The 21,616-nt window shown below is 41.7% G+C and overlaps 1 protein-coding gene across 1 annotated transcript in view; it reads left to right on the forward strand.

Moving 5' to 3' along the window:
• The window catches only part of kctd16a (potassium channel tetramerization domain containing 16a), a 29,751-nt gene extending 16,051 nt beyond the window's left edge, over positions 1–13,700 (forward strand). The window contains exon 2 of the mRNA XM_077235896.1: positions 11,727–13,700. Within this exon, the coding sequence (XP_077092011.1) occupies positions 11,727–12,160 (434 nt within the window). The 3' untranslated portion in view covers positions 12,161–13,700. The remainder of the gene's footprint in view (positions 1–11,726) is intronic.
• The last annotated feature ends 7,916 nt before the right edge of the window (positions 13,701–21,616 follow it).

Consider the following 21,616-nt stretch of genomic DNA (forward strand, 5'->3'; position numbering starts at 1 on the left):
AATGCGTACTGTGAATTTAGATATATTGGCTGCATAAACGTAGGCAGCTGACTTGTTGCCTCGCTGCCCTATCAGGCAATGACTTTGCAGGCAGCGTTTGTGCACGAAGGTACCTAACGAAACTGATTTTGGACCGACTTCTGAGGCAGCGTAACAGTTTAATGATCTACAGCTAAATAGAGAGAGCTTTGATGAAGACTAAGTGAATATTTAATGACTACAATAGTAATTTCTCACTAGATGACATCATAAGTGGTCAAAATGATAAAAAATGTACATTTACACTGATAACCAGCCGCAACTTGTGATCAATGTGATCATCTGACTTGGATGTGCTGGATACCGTATTATTATTGCTCCTCTATGCCCCACCTTTCTGAAACGCTTAAATGTTTACAAAGCTCATTGTTCTGAAAGGGTGGTGTGCTCTGATTGGCCAGCGATCCAGTGCATTGTGATTGGCCCAGAAACCTTAAGCGTGTGATGGAATTGTCACGCCCCTTACCATATTTGGAACATCAACTCCCAAAGCAATAATGATGGGTGATAATGTCGGCACTACCTTATCAATTTGAGCCCAAATCTGAAACGGAAAATGCAGATGTCCAAGCTGATCGATCAACTTTGCCAGCGCGACTGGACCAGATCCTATCAGATTGGTAAGGTTTTATTACATTGGGGACATAATTACTGATTATCATGACTTACTGTCTTTTTACACGCCGTGGCACGCTACGGGTGTGAGAACACTACAAATGTAAACATAAAACTATGTCTGCATTTGTGATCGTAGAAACGACAAGCAAGTGCTACTCTATACTGCTCAAAACACGCGTTTGAATAGTCAGTTGCAAATTGCAAACAGTCCTCCGTAAAATGCTCAGCACACAGTCAAATATTTTGGTTGGACTTTTCTGGAACAGTGTTGTAAATAAAGCATAATCACTGTTTTCTAATTGTGTCCTCTTTTGTAAGGCCAAACGAAGTAGTTTGGTTTTCGCAGCGAAAAACACAGCGTCTCCTCGACATGCCAGCGGCGACGGCAACAATAATACAGCGAGAATAAGAGTTACACCTTCTTTCTTTGCATATACATTTGGACAGGTGTTATGAAACTCTGCCCCAACGAAGAATTTTAGGAAGCCGTGGCTGAGCCTTAACTTTTACAAAGAATATCTCTTTAAGTTTGACAGTCTGTATATCTGCAGATCTTATACATGCTTTACATAAACACACTAAAGAAAAAGTAAATCGCATCATATGACCCTTTTAAACAATTACAAGAACTATGTTACTTTTTTATAAGGCCAAGTACAAACTAGAATCAAGAGCTTTAAAGTCTGGACCTTCTTGATTTATTGAATAAACAGTGGATTTTCTCCATGCGTAAAATGTCTTCAATTACAGATATTAGGAAAAACCTGACTTTCAGACATTGCAAGAGAAGACAGGAAATTAACATTTTCAACATAAGAAAATTATTTAAGTAAAGTTAGTTTGACGTACCATGGTCCTTTGATTTAGAAAATCCTGTCAAACGGATACGTTTTAGATGCTTACATAAAATTAAATACATCATGTTAAGAAGTAATTGGTAATTAGGCTATTACTTTATTGCAGTTGTGTTATCAATGCTTGTGTGGATGATACCACAAAAGACCATTTAGCGAAAACAAACAAACAAACAAATAAATAAATCTCATGTATCTCCCACTAAACGGTTCACACTTCAACCCCCCATTGTTCAAACCAAAACTACGCCCTTGTAATCTTTAAAGTCACCATGAAATGATAATTGACCATTCTTATTTTTAATGGAACATTGCAGTATTTAATACACAATTATTTATCTGTGCACATCATTATTTTTTTTCAATGAATATGCCTCGTAATCTTTAATCAAAATCCCTTCGCCTCACTCTTGCAGCGACATCTCTTCTTTTCTCCTCTCTGATGGTGTGTTTACTGGCGTGAGGACGGGACATGAGATCACAGCAACAGCAAACCAATCAATTCCTGATGGACATAATATTTCTATTTAAAAAATGCTGTTTTCATCTAAGAATAGTGACATTTTTTACACAACTGTTTTCAACATTGATAATAAGAATAAATGTTCATTGAGCAGCAAATCAACATATTATTATGATTTCTTAAGCATCATGTGACACTGAAGACTGGAGTAACGATGCTGAAAATTCAGCTTTGCCATCACAGGACTAAATTACATATTATAATATATTAAAATAGAAAACAGTTTTTTTTAATCAAATAAATGGAGCCTTGGTGAGCATAAGAGACTTATTTTAAAAACATTAAAAAATCTTAGATCCAAAATGAATTTGAATGGCAATGTATCTGTTTACGAAAGCTAAAATTATGTACAATTAATTAAGAAATTTTAATCAAATTGAATACAGTGCTCATTTATTTATTTAGTTAGTTAGTTAGTTAGTTAGTTAGTTAGTTAGTTAGTTAGTTAGTTAGTTAGTTAGTTAGTTAGTTAGTTAGTTAGTAAGTGTGTTGAACCACATAGTGAAGGAAATGTGTACTTGGAAAAAGTACTTCTTCAATAGCCTGCTGTTTAAAAAGTATCTCAGGATGCACCTCATGAAATTGGATGAAAGAATTTCTATAGTGTACAAAATATTAATAATAGCATACAAGGAAATGTGTCTGGATTTTTATTGTATATACATTACATTCACCACTGCAAGTACCAAAAAAACCCAGTAAGTTCCTGTACTATATACTAGGGAACACGGTAAAAGATCTAACCGGACATTTCATGTCATTTTTTACAGTTAAATAGAGTTAAATGTATAAGAAAGACAAATCAAATTATTATTTAGAATGAAAAACTGTAAACTGACATTCCCTGAATTCGCTGTATATGACACGTCACATTTGAAGTATTTATTTTAAATAATTATGTCTCTTCATAGTTTTTGTTATCAGTAATGCACATTTGGATTTTATGTTATATCTTCTGTTGTTTAATGAATGTTCATGGCATTATTTAAGTGTCATGTGTTACCATGATGGTGTTTTGTGTTTGTGTGTTTGTGTGTGTGTGTGTGTGTGTGTGTGTGTGTGTGTGTGTGTGTGTGTGTGTGTGTGTGTGTGTGTGTGTGTGTGCGCGAGAGAGCGAGCTTTTGGAAAGGCTACTTTGAACTTCATGATTCTTCATGTTGCTTCCTCTTTTACCACCTGCATTATTATGGTGGTGGTCAATTTACCGTTTTAAATTGCAATTTTCTTGTTTGTACATTACAGTTTTCTACTGTAAAATGTATTGGTTGTTCTATAAATATTTACATTTTTACTGTTTTTTTTAAAAACAGAACTATTCTTGCAACCATAGCTGACAAGATTTTTTTGTTGTTGTAAAAACTAGATTTTTTTACAGTGTACAATGTGAATTTTTACAGCAGTTGCTCTTCTTTAGTATTATTCCTGCTCTCCTTCACAGTGCTTCTCTATGACACTGTGACATTTTTCTTTCTCCACATCTCAAAAGGAACCACTGCAGTAATGACAGGGTCTCTGTCATCTCTTTCTATGGTCTTATTCCACCCCATCAGCTCTTTGAGAGGGATCATGACTGCTTTAAGATGATCTGGACTCTCCAATCTGTCTGTCAGGCATTTCTTTGCCAAAGACTCGCATGGCCGCCTTTAACAAAGTAAAGAGATTGCAGCTCGTGTCAACATCAGTCAGAGAATTAAATTGTCACATTGCCTGTAATCTTCCAGCACAAAGCCTCTGGAATGCAGACTTGGAAACTCGGATTCACACTACTTGTCCGATTAGGACAATGGGTGATCTATTAAGCCCTTTTTCAAAATCTTGATTTCGTTTTTTGGGGCTACTAGGTTTTGATGCTTGAATGTTTCAAAAACACAATATTGTTTCACATATTTCACATTGTTGCAGCACCTCTCTTCCAATTCTGTCTGCAACGCTCAGCTTAGTTCCGTTAAGCCCCTCCTTCCGAACAAATGCAGTATGCTCTGATTGGTCGGGATCAGTGTATTTTGATTGGTCAACCTCTTCGAGCGTGTTTGGGAAATGCCACGTCCCTTACCATTACCACCAGTTTCAACACAATACTAACTAGGCCTCGCCCCCTTTATTTTGCGTATGCATTGGTCGGGAATTATTTAAATGAGGGATATTGTGAAATAATCGGTCCCGGAAGAAAACTCAAAACAACAATCGAGGTGTTTGAGGGAGTTTGGAAACAGTTCTTACTGATATAGAAAATAACTCCCTTTTGAGTGACTGTGCTTTGTAACTTTGCAGTCATTTGTCATGCTCAAACAGCAACATAACACTAAAGAAAGTTAAAAAAAAAAAAAAAAAAAAAAAAAAAAGCATAAAACTTTTGGTCCTTTCTGTCACCCTGCCTCATTTCAAATCAGCCCACCCATGATCCGTCAGCTCTTTTTACATTCGGACACCTCATTAGTATTATGAAAAAATAGTTAATATTTAACTTTTTTGAAGTTGTAAATAAAACAAAGATTATTGGAGTATGTTTTTTTTCACATTTAACAAAAATTTTCATATTTAATTAAATTGTTACTTTTCATTTCTTTGTAAATAATTGTGATTAATTAATGAGTGAAAATTGTTTCAACACCAATTTTTTTGTTCAGTGTTTCTCAATAAGTAAAATGTTTATGTTATATACAAGCTCTTTTCATGACATCTTCTATGACTGCTCCCCCGCAAGAACAGAATTGGCCTACTTTGTACATTAAAAGCACATAAACATTATCAAACCTCAGGCAAAGCTCAAAACCATTAGTGAGGGACTTTATTCATGGGCACAATACATATTTACACAGATCTCTTGTAGTAAGGCCACTGAGTTTATCAACATCATACATGTTGAATTGATGTTGATTTAACGTTGATCTGCAGTTTTTCATAGCATATAGCACAGAATTCAGGATTGGTATCAGCTGTCTCATTCTCATTAACACACCCAGATTCTTTTGCTAATTTCCCATTTCAAACCATTCTGTTGAAAATCAAAAGGTTCATTTTTTGTATTTTTTATGATCTAAAGCCAGAGCCACAAGAGCTGAGTGTGCAGGAAGACCTTTACCTGCAGAAGGAATTTTATTTCTATCTCAGTAATATTGATGGTTATCATTGTTTTGTGCAAACCGAGGCTGAGAGCCGTGTGTGTGTGTGTGTGTGTGTGTGTGTGTGTGTGTGTGTGTGTGTGTGTGTGTGTGTGTGTGTAAATAGCTCAAATCCAGAAATGCCTGCAGGGTCGTGGTGAGTATGATTGGTTGACTTTCCTGGCATACCAAAATGGACGGCTTGACTCAGTCATTTTTCAAGAGCTCAGAATATTTATTTTTTCCTTGCTGTTTGTAAATAGACCGTATATTTGAAGCTGATCCACACAGCCTAAAAGAAAATTGCATTGCCCCACTTTTATAGGTTATTTGATTAGTACATATTTTATACATTTGAAATATAATTGACACAAATGAGCAAACTGTTGCTTATGGCTGCCTTATGGTTGACTTAGCATCACCCTGCTTCCATTGACTAAAAGCCAATAGGATTTTTACATTGGCTTTTGGAATATTGTAGAAAATAAGCTGTGACCAACTAAAGTTTATGATACTTACAAGCTTTGTTCATCATAACAATCTTCACAATAAACTGCAGTATGGTCGCAGGACTTCAACGTCAACTCTTTCAGTCTTTATTTGAAATCTAAGTTTAATGTCCCAGACAACCTCTGTAGTCCCATTTAGCCACTTGTTAGCAAGTTGTTTCCAAAACACATTAAAAACACATTTTTTGGTCAGGCTGTCATACAAAGAAATTATGACCGTGTAAAAACCAGAGAGAACTAACAAAAAAATTAATAACTGATTCTGTTGTGGTCAATATATGTTTTTCTCTAAGCATTTTTTTGTATAGAAAAATAAAACCTGTAGCTGTATTAATTGCATTCTTTTACCAATTAATTTTGTCAGATAAATACCTTAACCAAGTTTAGTGTTTTGTTCATCCCTCATATAAATATATATATTTTTTTATTCTTCATATTTTGATGGTTTACTTAATTCAGAAATAGTTCAATCTATATTGAAATGTTAGGCTTTTGATTGTAGCTGATGTGAACTTTTCCAATGCGTACTGAATGTTATGGTGCAGGTAGGCAAGGAAGAGTAGGTGAGGATCTTTTCCAGCTTAAACTTTATTGAAACAAAGAAGGTAATCCAATAGGACCGAGGTGGAGATGGGGGTTCGGCAGACTGGGAGTGGGAGTGCAGACAATGGTGCAACCGGAAGAAAGGAGAGCCCAGCGAGCCAGAGGAGTGGAGGGTTGAGGCGTTGTCTGAGACCCGGAAGTCTGAGGTGACGCCAGAGTGACAATGGACCAAGGTGGAGCCAGAGGGACGAGGGAGCCTGAGGGATGACTGACCGTGGTGAAGTCCGGGGCTTGGAGGCCCGAGGTGAAGCTATCCACACACCAGGGCAAAGCTGGAGACTTGTAAGCCAAAGGTGGATCCGAGCAGTTGGCTGGAGCCACTGAAGGAGGAGCTGAGTGACTGAAGGGATCCAGTGGAGGCGGGGCCGAGGAACAGAATGGATTTTTGGCAGAGTGGGAGGTAACGACAGAACTTGTGACCATAGTTGGCTTTGGGAAACGCACCCCAGGACCATAGAGTCCATTACATTAACTTGGATTCGATGGAACAATTCAACCTCAGGGGTGAGGTGATGGTGGGAATCAGCTTCAGGATGTCTCCTCTGGGACGGAAGTGGTAGCTGGCACTATCTTCAGGGCAGACCGGTAATCTGGCTCAGGCTCCGGGACGCACTAGGCTGCAGGCACTGGCTCCAGGGTGGAACCCTCCACAGACAGGGGTCTTCTGTGGGCACGGGCTCTGGCTCTGGCTCTGGCTCTGGCTCTGGCTCTGGCTCTAGGTTTGGGGTAGTGATGGGTGATTTCGAAACACTGCTACCCAAAGCTTCGAATCAGTGGTTCGGAGTGTGTATCAAACTGCAAAAAGTCACTGATTTCAGTAAACAAGGCTTCGTTAAGTCATAACTGTTTTGAAACGTTTCGAAATTTAAATGGTTCAGCGCACTTTGGACGATTATATCTGTGAACCCATGAATCACTGATCGCCCCCCAGCGGCAAACCATTGAACAATTGTTTTTTACCTGATCTCTGATCAGTTTTATACATTTTTAGACATTTAATTATAAATTAGTATAAATAAAAGGTATAATAGTAGTTTTTATGCATGTTTTTATGCAAGTTTTTTGTTGCATTTTCACTGTTCTGACCAACAGGGATCACCGGCGTGTGGTGATTTGAAAGCTTTGAAACAGTGAATCATTTTGCTCACGGTCTGAGGTGGGCCTGGGCTCAGGTTTGGGGTCCGTGGAATGCAAGATTAAAATCAGATTACTTTTTTAAGTAACTAAAGTAACACATTACTTTTAAGTTTACAAGAAATATCTGAGTTACTTTTTCAAATGAGTAATGCTAGTTACTTTGTTTTATAATTTGTTGTTGACTGACTTTGCATTTCCTTCAGCCTGAGGCTTATTTCACTTTTGGTTTGAAAGTGCCTTTACATTTGCCAAAAATATTTTTTTATTTTTTTATTTTTATTTGTTATTAAAAAACAAACAAGCAAGCCCAACACAGGTGAGAAAGTAACTCAAAAGTAACATACACATTATAAAAAGTAACTAAGTAACATAATTAGTTACTTTTTTAGAGAGTAATGCAATTACTGTATCTTTCCCCAATACTTTGTGGGACTGGTATATCGTTGGTATAGAAATACACAAAAAAAAAACATAACAGCTTTGTCAGTTAAACGAAGACAGTACCACACAATGAACACAAACAAAATTTGGAGCTTAAATACATAGGGGATAAAGAGTAGGTGCCATACAAACAAACGAGTGGCAGGAAAATGGGAACAAAGGACACAGGCAACTAACATTGGAAGTACAAATTAAAAGTCCATGTGAGATTACTTGTGTCTTTGTCTTCTGAGGAAAAATTTGAGAAGCAAGAGACTTAAGATAAATATTTATGTTCTCAATTTAATCCCATTGATGTTAAGGGAAAACAATGCAGTTATTAAAGAAATCTCATTTGTGAACCGGATATAATGGGTTTGTATTCTTAAGCCTTGTGATTTCCAGTAGACATAATCCATAATTAATACCATAGTAGTTAAATATCTCTCCAAACTTTAATGGACACAAACACAGGAAGCATTACAGCTGCAGGTCATAAGCACAAATACATTAGTTGCTGCCCCAATGATTAGCATCAGCTGCTTTATGTCAACATTAGAAGATTGAGTGTTAATTAGAAATGCATAGATGTGAATCACACTATTTTTAGGATTGCTGTCTGAGCTCCGCTGTAGTGCTAGCAAACACATTACAACAGGCACGCTGCTCAGGAGAATTCAGATCTGAAGCACTCTCAGGCATTTAGACACAATGCATTGTGGGTAGACACTGGTGGGTGGATGCCCCTTGTGATGAGATTGTCTCTGCTCAAGCCCGGTGCCAAATGCATCTCTCAAGCTTGTGTAATTCATGAGAATGCACTCACATACGGTAACTGATTTAACTCCGCAGACAAGCCCCGACCGTAATGGGTCTGCAATATGATCCAGGCAGCCGTGTGCTTCTCTGTAGTCGGCTGGAGATCAGAAGACAGAGGATGGGGTGGATACAGCAAAATACAATCAATTTCTTGTCTGATAGATACTGCAGCCATAAGCTTGGCGAGCATTAATGGTAAACAGCATCAGATTAGCCTAATGTCCTGCTGACCAAGGCCATTTGATATTTACCCCTTACAGTAATGCCAATAAGAAACGATTGTGGAATGCAATGTCTTGAGATCTTTACAGACTGTTTGGGAAATGTGAGTTTTCATATAAATGAGGACAACACTAAGCTGGGGAGCAGTTTCAACCCAGCTTATCTAGTTTTATGGCAGCGTTATTGTTGCTCGCCTCCGTTCTTGACTTGTGGTCCCATCAGGCTGCACCATCCATTTTGCAGCAATCCTTCAATAAAAGCCTCTCTATTCACCCTGCATACGCTGCAGGAAAAAGAAGTGAAGATGAGAGATGGACAGAGAGCAAAAGTGGATGCAGGGGGAAAGAGGCGAACCTGGTTTAATTGTCATGCAGGGAAATGTTCTGCTTATTCTGGTGTCAGATTCATGGATTCCCATTAGAAAGCCACTAGCAATAACACTGCCTTCAATTAGCCTGTTATTGCATTCCGTAAAATGTATTTGCAGCTCAGTTGAATGATTTTGTTATTAATCAGGATAAATTAGCTGCTTTGGAGATACAATGAACACAAATTATTGCTTCTCAGAATCGTGTTTAGCTAATTATGATACTCAGATGTAAAATACCATCCCTCTATGCAGACAGTGTCACATTGGTGATCATTCTTTTTAATAGTACGTCAAGCTGATAGGAAAAGGGTAATTCTATACATGAGTGAAAGAAAGAGAAACACCAATAACAGGAAGATGGAGATATGGTGACCCCTTGGGAGAGTCTTATTTTATCAATCATCTGTCAAGCTACAGGTATATGTTCTCAAAACCACAGTAGAAAATGCAGCATTTTCTTTAAACACGCACACAAATGTGCAATCTCATGCTCATACTTTGATTTGGGTGGGTGAGTCTCTCAATGTAATGTCCAGGTCAAATTTTTAAGCATATTGCAAATTATCATAATGCAAAATAATTTAAATTATCATTACTGTACATGAAAGGTTTTTATGTTTGAAAAGATTTTTTCCCAATATATTTCTTTGCCACATATGCACTTGTATTACAAAAATTATTTGTTATCTTAATACAAAATATTTTTTGCTTTGATTTTGACTTGAAACAAGACCCGGACATGTTCACAGAGTTTTTTTCACTGGACTGGGAGGTGATTTATGTCCGCGAACTGAAGGAGACCCCTGGGCTCGAGGGCCGGTGATACATGGGGCCAATACAGCCTTGCCAGGAAACAGAATAGCTAGAGGTTGGTTTGCGGTCTGCCAGTGAAGGTGAACAAGATGTCATCCATTTAAAGTTTTACAGCATGCTTCAAAGAAGAAGAGAACATGTTTGATTTTCAGATATTTATTTAAACAGAGTTTTAAACAGAAATTCAAGAGGAGCATGTTTTTTTTAATACTGTTTTTAAAGCTCAGCTTCTCCGCCTCTATCTCATTCAAGCATTAAAGTTAGGCTAGGCAATTTCGAAGAGACTAGCAATAGCGAGCTAGCTTTGAAAGCATGAGATCCCACCCTCCCTTCAGTCTCCAAAGTCTTGCCTCCTTCAAAACACACAAACACACAAAACACAGCAGAGTCCGCAAAGCATCCCGAGAGACAGCGTTAAATTACCTCATGTCTCAAAGCACATAGAATTAAAATAATTATGAAAGTAAACAACTTTCTTGTACAGAGCTCTTACTTGTACCGCCTGACTGCTGCAGATTCATTTCAGCGTTGATAGTTTTGACATAGAAATGCATTCTGTAAATCCGAGTCTGATGACATGAGCATGAACGTCACAGGTTGCCATTTTTTATTTACGGTTATGACATGGTGTGAACGCAACATAAGCTCGTTGTTTTGGTTCTGGGGAAACTGTAAAAGGTGCTGCTGTTTGTTGGTGGCTCTCAGTGACTATGTGTCTAAAACTCAGCATAACCTTACGGAACGCACTGATGATGTGTGATGTCTGTGCGAGCAGTGTGTGTGCGGAGGTATGGAAATACATAGGTTGACAGGCAGGTAGGACATCGTAACAGACCGAATGCAATGATTGGATGAACATCTTTTGGTCCTGGGACTTCCACAGAATATATATGTCCATGTTTTAATATTTAGACCACTTCTATTATTGATTGCTATCAGGATGTGAAGAGAGTTTTAACCAGTATAACAAAAAGGGGGTTGGAGGGGTTCTGTCCCTTTGTTCAGCTAAGTTGATCTTTGGATATTTTTATGCAGTCATTGGCTGTTTTGATGCATGCACGTCCATCAGTTAACAAAAGGGGTTCATGCACACTGTTATCTTTTTGAGACAAGGACTCAGTCCTTTGTGGTTTTAGCAAAGTTCTTTGTCCAAAACACAAAACAAATCGATACATATAGTTCAAATGGTGATTTAAATATGGATTCTTTATGGCTTTGAAAAGGTCAACGTGATAAGGTCAAACTGCCAAGCGACTAGCTTGCACCCGTACATTTTAATGTGTTTCACTGTGTGAAGTGCACGTGATGCTTTTTTATTTCCAAGTTTGTGAGTTTAATTTCTTTTCAGTAAATGGTGGAAGTTATATGGGCTACTTAAATGGTGGCATGAGCATCGACTTGTGTAAATTGAGAAACATCTGTGCCATTAGAGGGGTATTTATAATATCTGTATTCGTTGAACTGCAAAAAGGGAAAATAAAGAATATCTTTGCTCACTTCAGTTCTTTCACCTTTGTTATCAGGTTTCACACATCCTGATTCTTGATCAGACTCTGCAATCTGATACCTACAGCAAAATTGCATTGACTTCCAAAATGACTTCCAATTTGACTTCTATTATACATTTTGGCTGTTTTTATTTTTAGCTCATATGTGCTCTGTTGACATTTGTGGGTTTTGTGGCTATGTGTTTTTAAGGTGGCCCATCCGGATGGTCTTCTTCTCACTGCGACTGCTGCTGCAAGAGTCACAAGAGCGAGCACGAGGGTGAGAGCGGCACTTCCTTCAACGAGCTCTCCACTTCCTGTTCCGAGACCCAATCAGAAGCCAGCTCTCCCCAGGAAACGGTCATCGTGCGTCCGGTCACCCGCCAGCCCAAGATCCAGACTTTGGACCGGCCGGTGAAAAAGGGTCCGACCCCAATCCCCAGGAGAACTGACCTGCTTCGTGTGCGGACCACGGGGCCACGTGACGCCATGGCAGGGAAGAGGAAACCGGCAAAGGAGAAGATGACCCCAGAGCAGGAGCTGGAGAAATGCATCCAGGACTTCAGAAGGATTAAAATTCCAGTGCGCTTCCCACATAAGAAGAACACGTGGCAGTCGGAGCTGTTGAAAAAATATCAGCTCTGAAATGATTTCCTGCAGGCTCACTGAGCCTATTAATGTGCAACACAACAAAGCTCTCAGCGCATAAGATGACATCATAATTCTTCTTTGCTCTGGCTTAATTGGCTCGTCTGTGTAATCATGCAGCAAGATGCACAATTAACAATTCAGTGAACCTCAAGTGACTCCTAAAGGGACCAGTCCTGTTTTTCTACCAAGCACAATGACAATAAACTCTAAACCAATTTCAAAGCGTCTAGACAAACCTCTCAAATAAAAAAAGCAGATTGTATATATACAAAAGAATCACAAGTGTGTATTACCTGTTAAAGGGATAGTTCACCCAAAAATGAAACTTAGCCCATGATTTACTCACCCTCATGTCATCCTAGATGTATATGACTTTCTTCTTTCAGACGGATAGAAACAGAGTTATATTAAAAAAATGTCCTGGCTCTTCCAAGCTTTATTATGGCAGTTTCTGTTTTGAAGTCCATAAAAGTGCATCTATCCATGATACAAGTGCTCCACACAGCTCTGATGGGTTAATAAAGGCTTTCTGAAGTGAAGCGATGTGTTAGTGTAAGAAAAATATCCATATTTAGACTTAAGTGGAGTCTGTATGTTTGTTTGGCCAGAAGCTAGTTATTTTACTTTTTAAAGTTTTAAATATGGATATTTTTCTTACACAAACGTTTCACTTCACTTCAGAAGGCCTTTATTAACCCCCCAGAGCCATGTGGAGCACTTTTATCATGAATGGGTGCACTTTAATTTACTTCAAAACAGAAACGGCCATTCACTGCTATTATAAAGCTTGGAAGAGCCAAGACATTTTTAAATATAACTCCGATTGCATCCGTCTGAAAGAAGAATGTCATATAAACCTAGGATGACTTGAGGGGTGAGTAAATCATGGGCTAATGTTCATTTTTGGGTGAACTATCCCTTTAATGCTCTAAGTCAGCGCACAGACAGCACTTTTGTACGGCGTTCAAATGCACATCAGGATTCGTATGTGAATGCGGTTTGCATCATCCAATTCGGCTGATGGAGAGTATTACCTCAAATCTACCCTTTATTTAAAGAGTTTAAAGGTGAGGTCACATTTACCGTTGCTTGGTCACATGAATTTACTGCACTGACCAATAGAAACTGCTTGGTTTGAAAGTGACTTCTGTGTGAGCTGTGCTTAATACATCTATACGCAAATGACAATGTACCTTTTTTTTCCACACAAAATTTGGCTAATGTGACCGCACCTTAAGACAGCACAAGTGAGTATGTTCTTGTGGTAGACAGATGACAATGCATGTTATTTCACTCATACAAAGTAATGGCTCATATCAATGCATTTAATTTGTGATGTGATCTACATTATTCACCAAACACCATTCACCCAAACCCAGCTGAAATACATTAGGAGGATCGGACTGAAATATTAGGCTGTTTCTGTTTGTCATTGTGAACATTTGTGCTGATACTTTTGATTTCGTTTGTGGGTATATGAGGATTTTTTTTGTGTTGAATGTGAAATTAATCATTAAACGAACTGGGTTTAAAATACAATTTGTTCATTTGAGTTGTTATAATCCTGACACATTGCAATGCGGTTTCACATTAGAGTAGGCACAGCATTTCAACAGGATCCTTGACAGACAAATCAAGGGCTGCTTGTTTCTTGTATATGTATGCAAATCAGATAAAAGATGCGAGAAGGTAAATTGTCTCTTCACGAATGTTGCAGATGACCTTAACCTTCTCTGAATTTAACAGATTATGAGCTTTGCTGAATCTAATACTAAACCGCAGACAAATCTCTTTGCAACACCTTCCAGCTGATTTCAGATGCACAACGGTGTAATTCTGCTTTCTACTGACTGATATGTTATAGTTTTCTCTTTTTCTGTCCCTGTGACAGAAAATTGTTAATATAATACATGCATCACAAACCATTTTTAACGGACTATTTTTAGCCATAAGATTCTGCAGTGTTGCTACATTTCATCTGCAACAGAGAAGCTTTGAGACAGAAGCATGATAGACAAGAAGTGTATGTACTTAGTCACAAATCTGCTAGAAAGCATCTTATAAAGGTGAAACTAATGTGTTTCAAATGTACTATCATTCAGATATTGGAATACAAGTTCTTTATGCTGAGGAAAAGCACCGCAAATCTCGGGGAAGCCAGGAAGTTTAGATGTGCAAGGTTTTCGGCAACATTTTTGTGTTGTGCTATTATCATATTGTGATACTCGTCTAACTGTATTTTCTTCATCTAATTAATATGTATAGTTTCTTGACAAATATTTTTTAGTGGGATATTCAGGGTAGGCTAGCGTCTCTATAGTTTTGTTCCGAGCAAAACATCAAAACCCAGCATGCATGCTAATACACAACTTCAAGACTCATCTAATTGATTTTGCAGTTGAAATATTTCAATCAGCATCAAAGGCATTAGTCATCTTCTCTTTTGATCCCGCTTCAGTCTTGTCTACTGTATATGTGCCCCATGTTGAAAAACCAAAATGACCCCTCCATCTATTCCTTGTGTCCATAATATACTCCCAAACAGATCAATGAAAGGGCATGGGAAGGATCCGAAATGTGGTCCTGTGCAATATCGCACTGCTCTCTTTGAGAATCAATAGCAGAACCTCCTAAGGGAAGTTCAGTGTGAGTAACATCCCCTGGTCAGACAAGAGGAAGAGCAGATGACCAGCGGCTACTGACTCAAACATTGCTTTATTTCATCAAACTGTTCTTAGAAAGTAAATTTGAGAGACATAAAGGATTTCTGTAAAGACATTGTGCTATCATTGAATTAGTATTAAAATATGAAATATATAGGCTGAATGTTACAGTTTGTACATTGTTGGTCTGGGGTATAAAGTTGGCAAGATGTGCAACTATCATGATTATGGGTTTCATGAGATCTAATATAACCAAAGTATGCCTTTATTTTCATATTAAACTTCACAACAAACCTTTATCACTCAGTTTAGGGCCTTTAAATATGACAGATTATATTAGTTACATTTATAATAAATAGTTTATATAAATACACATGGATGCATGACTCAATCTGTGTTTAATGTTGAGGGGTGTCCAAAATGAACACATTTTGTCAAGTGAAGTGAACTTAAATAGATATCCCCTGCTCAGTAAGTAGGAAGCAGTGAACACTAGGGACCTGTCACAGGTGGTGTATGGCAGGAAGCACGAGGAGACGAGGAATTCAAATAAACAATAAACTTTACTATAAATCAAAACAACAAACAGGTACAGGCAGACAGAGCGGATGCAAACACCAGTTAACATAGACGAGAACCGACAAAGACAGACTGAACAGAAGAAACTAAATACAGAGACAATTGAACCATAATGATGTGAAGACAGGTGACACAGATGATGATAACGAGGAACAGGCTGGTAAGTGAGGGAGTGAGTTCAGGTGTGGAGACAAGGAGGATTCTGGGAAGTGTAGTGCAGACAAGGACAGACAGGTGCAGACGAGGACTGTGACATTACTCCCCCCTCCCGGTAGGCGTGACCTCACGCCTTAAAACAGGGGTGGGAGGGTGGGCATCCTGGAGTCTGTAACGGGAAGGCGGACCGGGTGCAGGAGGATGGACTCCAGGATGGACCAGGCGGCCATGGCGGAGCAGGACGTGGGCGTGGCCATGGCGGAGCAGGACGTGGGCGTGGCCATGGCGGAGCAGGACGTGGGCGTGGCCATGGCGGAGCAGGACGTGGGCGTGGCTGAGCAGACGAAACCTCGGGCGTCCAGGGTGGAGCTGTCGGACCCTCGGGCATCCAGGGCGGTGGGGACCCTTCGGGCGGCCATGGCGGTGCGGACCCTTCGGGCGGCCATGGCGGTGAGGACCCTTCGGGCGGCCATGGCGGTGAGGACCCTTCGGGCGGCCATGGCGGTGAGGACCCTTCGGGCGGCCATGGCGGTGAGGACCCTTCGGGCGGCCATGGCGGTGAGGACCCTTCGGGCGGCCCATGGCGGTGAGGACCCTTCGGGCGGCCCATGGCGGTGAGGACCCTTCGGGCGGCCACGGCGAGGGCCTATGGCCCCCCCCAAAAAAATTAAAGGGGAGAGTGACAGAGTCATTACCAGTCTCTGGGCTGGACGGAACCAGCGGTGAAGGGGTCTCTGGGCTGGACGGGACCAGCGGCGAAGGGGTCTCTGGGCTGGACGGGACCAGCGGCGAAGGGGTCTCTGGGCTGGACGGGACCAGCGGCGAAGGGGTCTCTGGGCTGGACGGGACCAGCGGCGAAGGGGTCTCTGGGCTGGACGGGACCAGCGGCGAAGGGGTCTCTGGGCTGGACGGGACCAGCGGCGAAGGGGTCTCTGGGCTGGACGGGACCAGCGGCGAAGGGGTCTCTGGGCTGGACGGGACCAGCGGCGAAGGAAGCTCAGGGCTGGACGGGACCAGCGGCGAAGGAAGCTCAGGGCTGGACGGGACCAGCGGCGAAGGAAGCTCAGGGCTGGACGGGACCAGCGGTGAAGAGGGCTTCGAGCTAGGTTCATGGGCTGTGACGAATGTGTGTGCTGCCCACACACACAAAACAGCCATGGATCTCACAAGGAGCACTGCCTCCTCCAGAGCTGGCTGGACGGTCTCTGGCTGGACGGTCTCTGGCTGGACGGTCTCTGGCTGGACGGTCTCTGGCTGGACGGTCTCTGGCTGGACGGTCTCTGGCTGGACGGTCTCTGGCTGGACGGTCTCTGGCTGGACGGTCTCTGGCTGGACGGTCTCTGGCTGGACGGTCTCTGGCTGGACGGTCTCTGGCTGGACGGTCTCTGGCTGGACGGTCTCTGGCTGGACGGTCTCTGGCTGGACGGTCTCTGGCTGGACGGTCTCTGGCTGGACGGTCTCTGGCTGGACGGTCTCTGGCTGGACGGTCTCTGGCTGGACGGTCTCTGGCTGGACGGTCTCTGGCTGGACGGTCTCTGGCTGGACGGTCTCTGGCTGGACGGTCTCTGGCTGGACGGTCTCTGGCTGGACGGTCTCTGGCTGGACGGTCTCTGGCTGGACGGTCTCTGGCTGGACGGTCTCTGGCTGGACGGTCTCTGGCTGGACGGTCTCTGGCTGGACGGTCTCTGGCTGGACGGTCTCTGGCTGGACGGTCTCTGGCTGGACGGTCTCTGGCTGGACGGTCTCAGGAAGGTCGTCAAAAAGCTCAGACTCAGGCTCGGCAGAACATGACTCAGGGCCCACAGTGAGGGAGGATCCACAAACCCACAAGGTGTGGTCGATGAACTCGACAAAAGGGAGATGAAGATCTCCCAACAGCAGCATCTGGGCGAGTAGATCGTCTATCCCACTCCAGAATTGCTGCTTGAGAGATTCCTCATCTCTACTCACGTCCTGATACAGGTTGATATAGACCTCCACATACTCCTCCAGTGATCGCCCATCCTGGGAAATCCAGTGATCTCCCTTCTTGCCAACCCTCCTTTTCCTCATGGTCGGTTCTTCTGTCACGGGTGGTGTATGGCAGGAAGCACGAGGAGACGAGGAATTCAAATAAACAATAAACTTTACTATAAATCAAAACAACAAACAGGTACAGGCAGACAGAGCGGATGCAAACACCAGTTAACATAGACGAGAACCGACAAAGACAGACTGAACAGAAGAAACTAAATACAGAGACAATTGAACCATAATGATGTGAAGACAGGTGACACAGATGATGATAACGAGGAACAGGCTGGTAAGTGAGGGAGTGAGTTCAGGTGTGGAGACAAGGAGGATTCTGGGAAGTGTAGTGCAGACAAGGACAGACAGGTGCAGACGAGGACTGTGACAGGACCAAGTGAATAGAGTGCAACAGTTGGTTCATCTTCTCTATAGAAGAAATGACTTTTAATCATACTGTAACTTATAAACCTTTAAAGACAGACCTACTTTGAGCACAGCGGTTGCTAATCGGTGGTATATGCTTTTGTTGAAGTCATCAGTGTGCATTATTTTAAAAACAGAAATCCTTTGAAAAATGACATTACCCATGATTCTGCAAAGATATCTCCACCAAAGAAAATATAGAAACAAGTAGATAATGCCAAAAAAACACTCGCCCAATCCCATATACTGTAAAAAAATAATAATACAAAAAACTAAAAAAATACTATTATAAGCATAGTATAATCGGAAAAACAATTATTTTCATCCTTCATTCTGACCCTCAGTCTGAAATGATCCATTTTTAAGAGGCGGCTCCTTTAAGGCTTGTCAGTAAACGCCCACTGATATGATTGGCTAACGTCATTGCACAGAAAACAGTATCAACACCCACTCGTAAGTGTTTTGAAAACATTATCCATGTGAAACCGTCATTTTCGGACAAGAACTCTCCATTACACTGTGCCTCGTTTACAAAACAACATGTTATGAACAAACATATCATCATAAACCATTCACTTGATTCCAACGCTGAGATCCTTCTGAAATCTGTACGAATTGTTTACGGTGCTTTCGGGTGCTGAATTGTGGGTTCTGTTGCATTGTGTCACTGACATTGCTTGTGGTACAAGCTGAAAAACTTTTCAAGCGCCAGTGCAGGCATCAGCCAATCAGATCGCCTTTATGCAAATACCCCATCGTGTTGCAGTCCAATCAGCACCAAGCTTCAGATACGCCCTCCGTCAACCGTCGACGTTGTCCCAGACTGTATCCAGTGTAGACAGCGTCAGGGATTATAATGGGTTCTGTTTACTTTTGAAGTGACACTCACATCCGTTGCAGGCAAATGTCAGGCGTTAAGCAACTCAACGCCAGTGGGCAGGGCCTATGGTGCGATGATGTATATCTATTCATCAACGTCTTGCTCTGGAAATGTATTTGCCTATGTGACCTCACAGATCCCTGATATGAAAACAAGCCGTTTTTGGAGCTTGATTAAATAAAGGCTTTGCTCATAATGAGCAGGACATTTAAGCTATAAAATTTGCAGGACGATTTAATGGTACAAAGACCTCTTTTATGCCCTTTAAATATTTGTGTATAGATGCATATTTTGCAATAAATGTGAAATATATTGTTTCTAAATACATAATCAACATCTTAAAGTCATTAGTTTTATATTTAACCATTGTTTTTAATTCGACTGTCATTTAGTATCCACATACCGTTTGGGGTCAGCTGCGCTGCAAAAAAAGAATGACACCAAAGATAAAGTGAAAATTAGTTATTTACAAAAACTGCTAAGCAAATATAAGTTATACAGTTCCAGTACACACCACATAGAGACGTCCTGCTGTAGTCGTTGCTGCTGCTGCTCGTCTTCAATTTCAGCCTCGGGATCTGATTCGGGATCAAAAATGTATGGCTGAATCTGATTGTTAGCCATGGTTTGTTTTTGGATGTCACAGCTTCTCAACGCAAAAGCTTCGCGCGCTCGTGATTATTTAGCTCCGTCCACACGGCACGCCTCCACCCGCTCGTTTTTTTCCGGAAAGACTCGGTAAAGCCTATCTTTCTTTTATAAATATAATAAAACTAAAGACTTTTTGGAGATATGAAGGATGCAATACTATTCTATAGGTACTCAAGATTAACATGAGATTGACTGAAACTGAGTGTTTCACCCCCCCTTTAAAGGGGTGGTTCAGGATTTTGGACATCGGACCTCATTTCCAAGTTAGCCTGGTTGTTATTTATCAGTGGAGACAGTTTTCAAAATTTTTCATCCAGTCCTTCCAGTTGCATAGTTTGCCGGTGCTAGGCTAGCGCAGGTCAACGGTATCTGCTAGCTTGCCATTAAAAACAGTTCTACCCACTCCACAGTACACCAAAAGCAAATACATTTTTACGCCAGACTATCGATGTAAATGTCACGGGGGTGACGAGTGGCTAAGCGGAACCTTGGTTTCGAGAATGTGGTTCCCTTGGGGAAGACGTCCACTGGGACAATAGGACGGTTCCGGTTTTTCCGTGTGAGTAATGGCGGCTAAGGAGGCGTGATGAGAAACTCGCGGCAGGTGTAAGAGAAGAGGATGTAGAACGGCGATTGGGACACGCATGGGTTAGGAGGAGGATAAAAAGCTTTTCTGGCAGTAAGACAAGGAAGAGGTGGTGTAGCGTGTGTGAGCGCTGGATGGCGGGAAACATTGAGTGCTTGCTGGATGGAGATTCGGGCTCGTCGCGGGTGCTGGCTTTGTGATTGTTCGTGCTACTTCTTATACAGCCCCCGTCCTACGGGTCCATCGAGGAAGAGATTCTCAGCTGGGATTTCGGGGGTGAGCCCTGTTGCACCGTGAGTCTTGTGATTTGCAGTGTCTATTTGTGGAGTGAGCACGCGTGAAATATTGAAGTGCGGAGTACAAATGCACGAGTGTTGGATGGGTGTTGATGCTTCCCACTCTTAGTCCCGGTAGATGGATTCTCTGTCTCCGGGGTGCTGAACTGTGAAATAACTCGAATTAAAGTGTCTGTGTGAGCAGAATATCTGCCAGTACCCGAAGTCTGAGTCACCCGCCGAAGAGGAACCATTGTGGAAGCATCCATCTGAAGTAAGCCCTTGTGTGATTATTCACTGTACATTGCCTGAGTTTGCGTTGGAGAAGAGTTGCTGTGTGCATTCGCTCATTGTCTGAGTTCTCATTGAAGAGGAAATTGCTGTGTAATTACTTAACTCTTAGCATCTGAAGTAAGCCCTTGCGTGATTATTCACTGTACATTGCCTGAGTACTCTTTGCAGAGGAGCTGTTGTGTGCCCATGCCCTGTTTGAGTTTCTACTGGAGAGGAGCTGCTGTGTAACTACCCAACGCTCACCATCTGAAGTAAGCCCTTGTGTGATTATTTACTGTACATTGCCTGAGTTCTCATTGAAGAGGTGTTGTGTTCATTCACTGTCTGAGTTTCCACTGGAGAGGAGCTGCTGTGTAGCTACTCAACGCTCACCATCTGAAGTAAGCCCTTGTGTGAATATTCACTGTGCATTGCCTCAGTACTCTTTGCAGAGGAGCTGTTGTGTGTCCATGCACTGTTTGAGTTTCCACCTGAGAGGAGCTGCTGTGTAACTACCCAACGCTCACTATCTGAAGTAAGCCCTCGTGTGATTATTTACTGTACAGTGCCTGAGTTCCCATTGAGGCGGAGCTGCGGTGTGTTCATTCCCTGTCTGAGTTCTTATTGAAGAGGTGTTGTGTTCATTCACTGTCCGAGTTCTCACTAGAGAGGAGCTGCTGTGTAGCTACCCAACGCTCACAATCTGAAGTAAGCCCTTGTTTGATTATCCACTGTACATTGCCTGAGTACTCTTTGCAGAGGAGCTGCTGTGTGTTCATTCAGTGTCGGAGCCCTCACTGAAGAGGAGTTGCTGTGTGCGTCATTTACTGCCCGAGTTCTCGCTGGAGAGGAGTTGCTGTGTAACTATCTAACGCTCACCACCTGAAGTAAGCCCTTGTGTGATTATCCACTGTACATTGCCTGAGTACTCTTTGCAGAGGAGCTGCTGTGTGT

The sequence above is a fragment of the Siphateles boraxobius genome, unplaced genomic scaffold (genome assembly GCF_051911475.1).
Source record: "Siphateles boraxobius isolate OS27281-9 unplaced genomic scaffold, OSU_SipBor_1 2, whole genome shotgun sequence".
Taxonomy (NCBI): domain Eukaryota; kingdom Metazoa; phylum Chordata; class Actinopteri; order Cypriniformes; family Leuciscidae; genus Siphateles; species Siphateles boraxobius.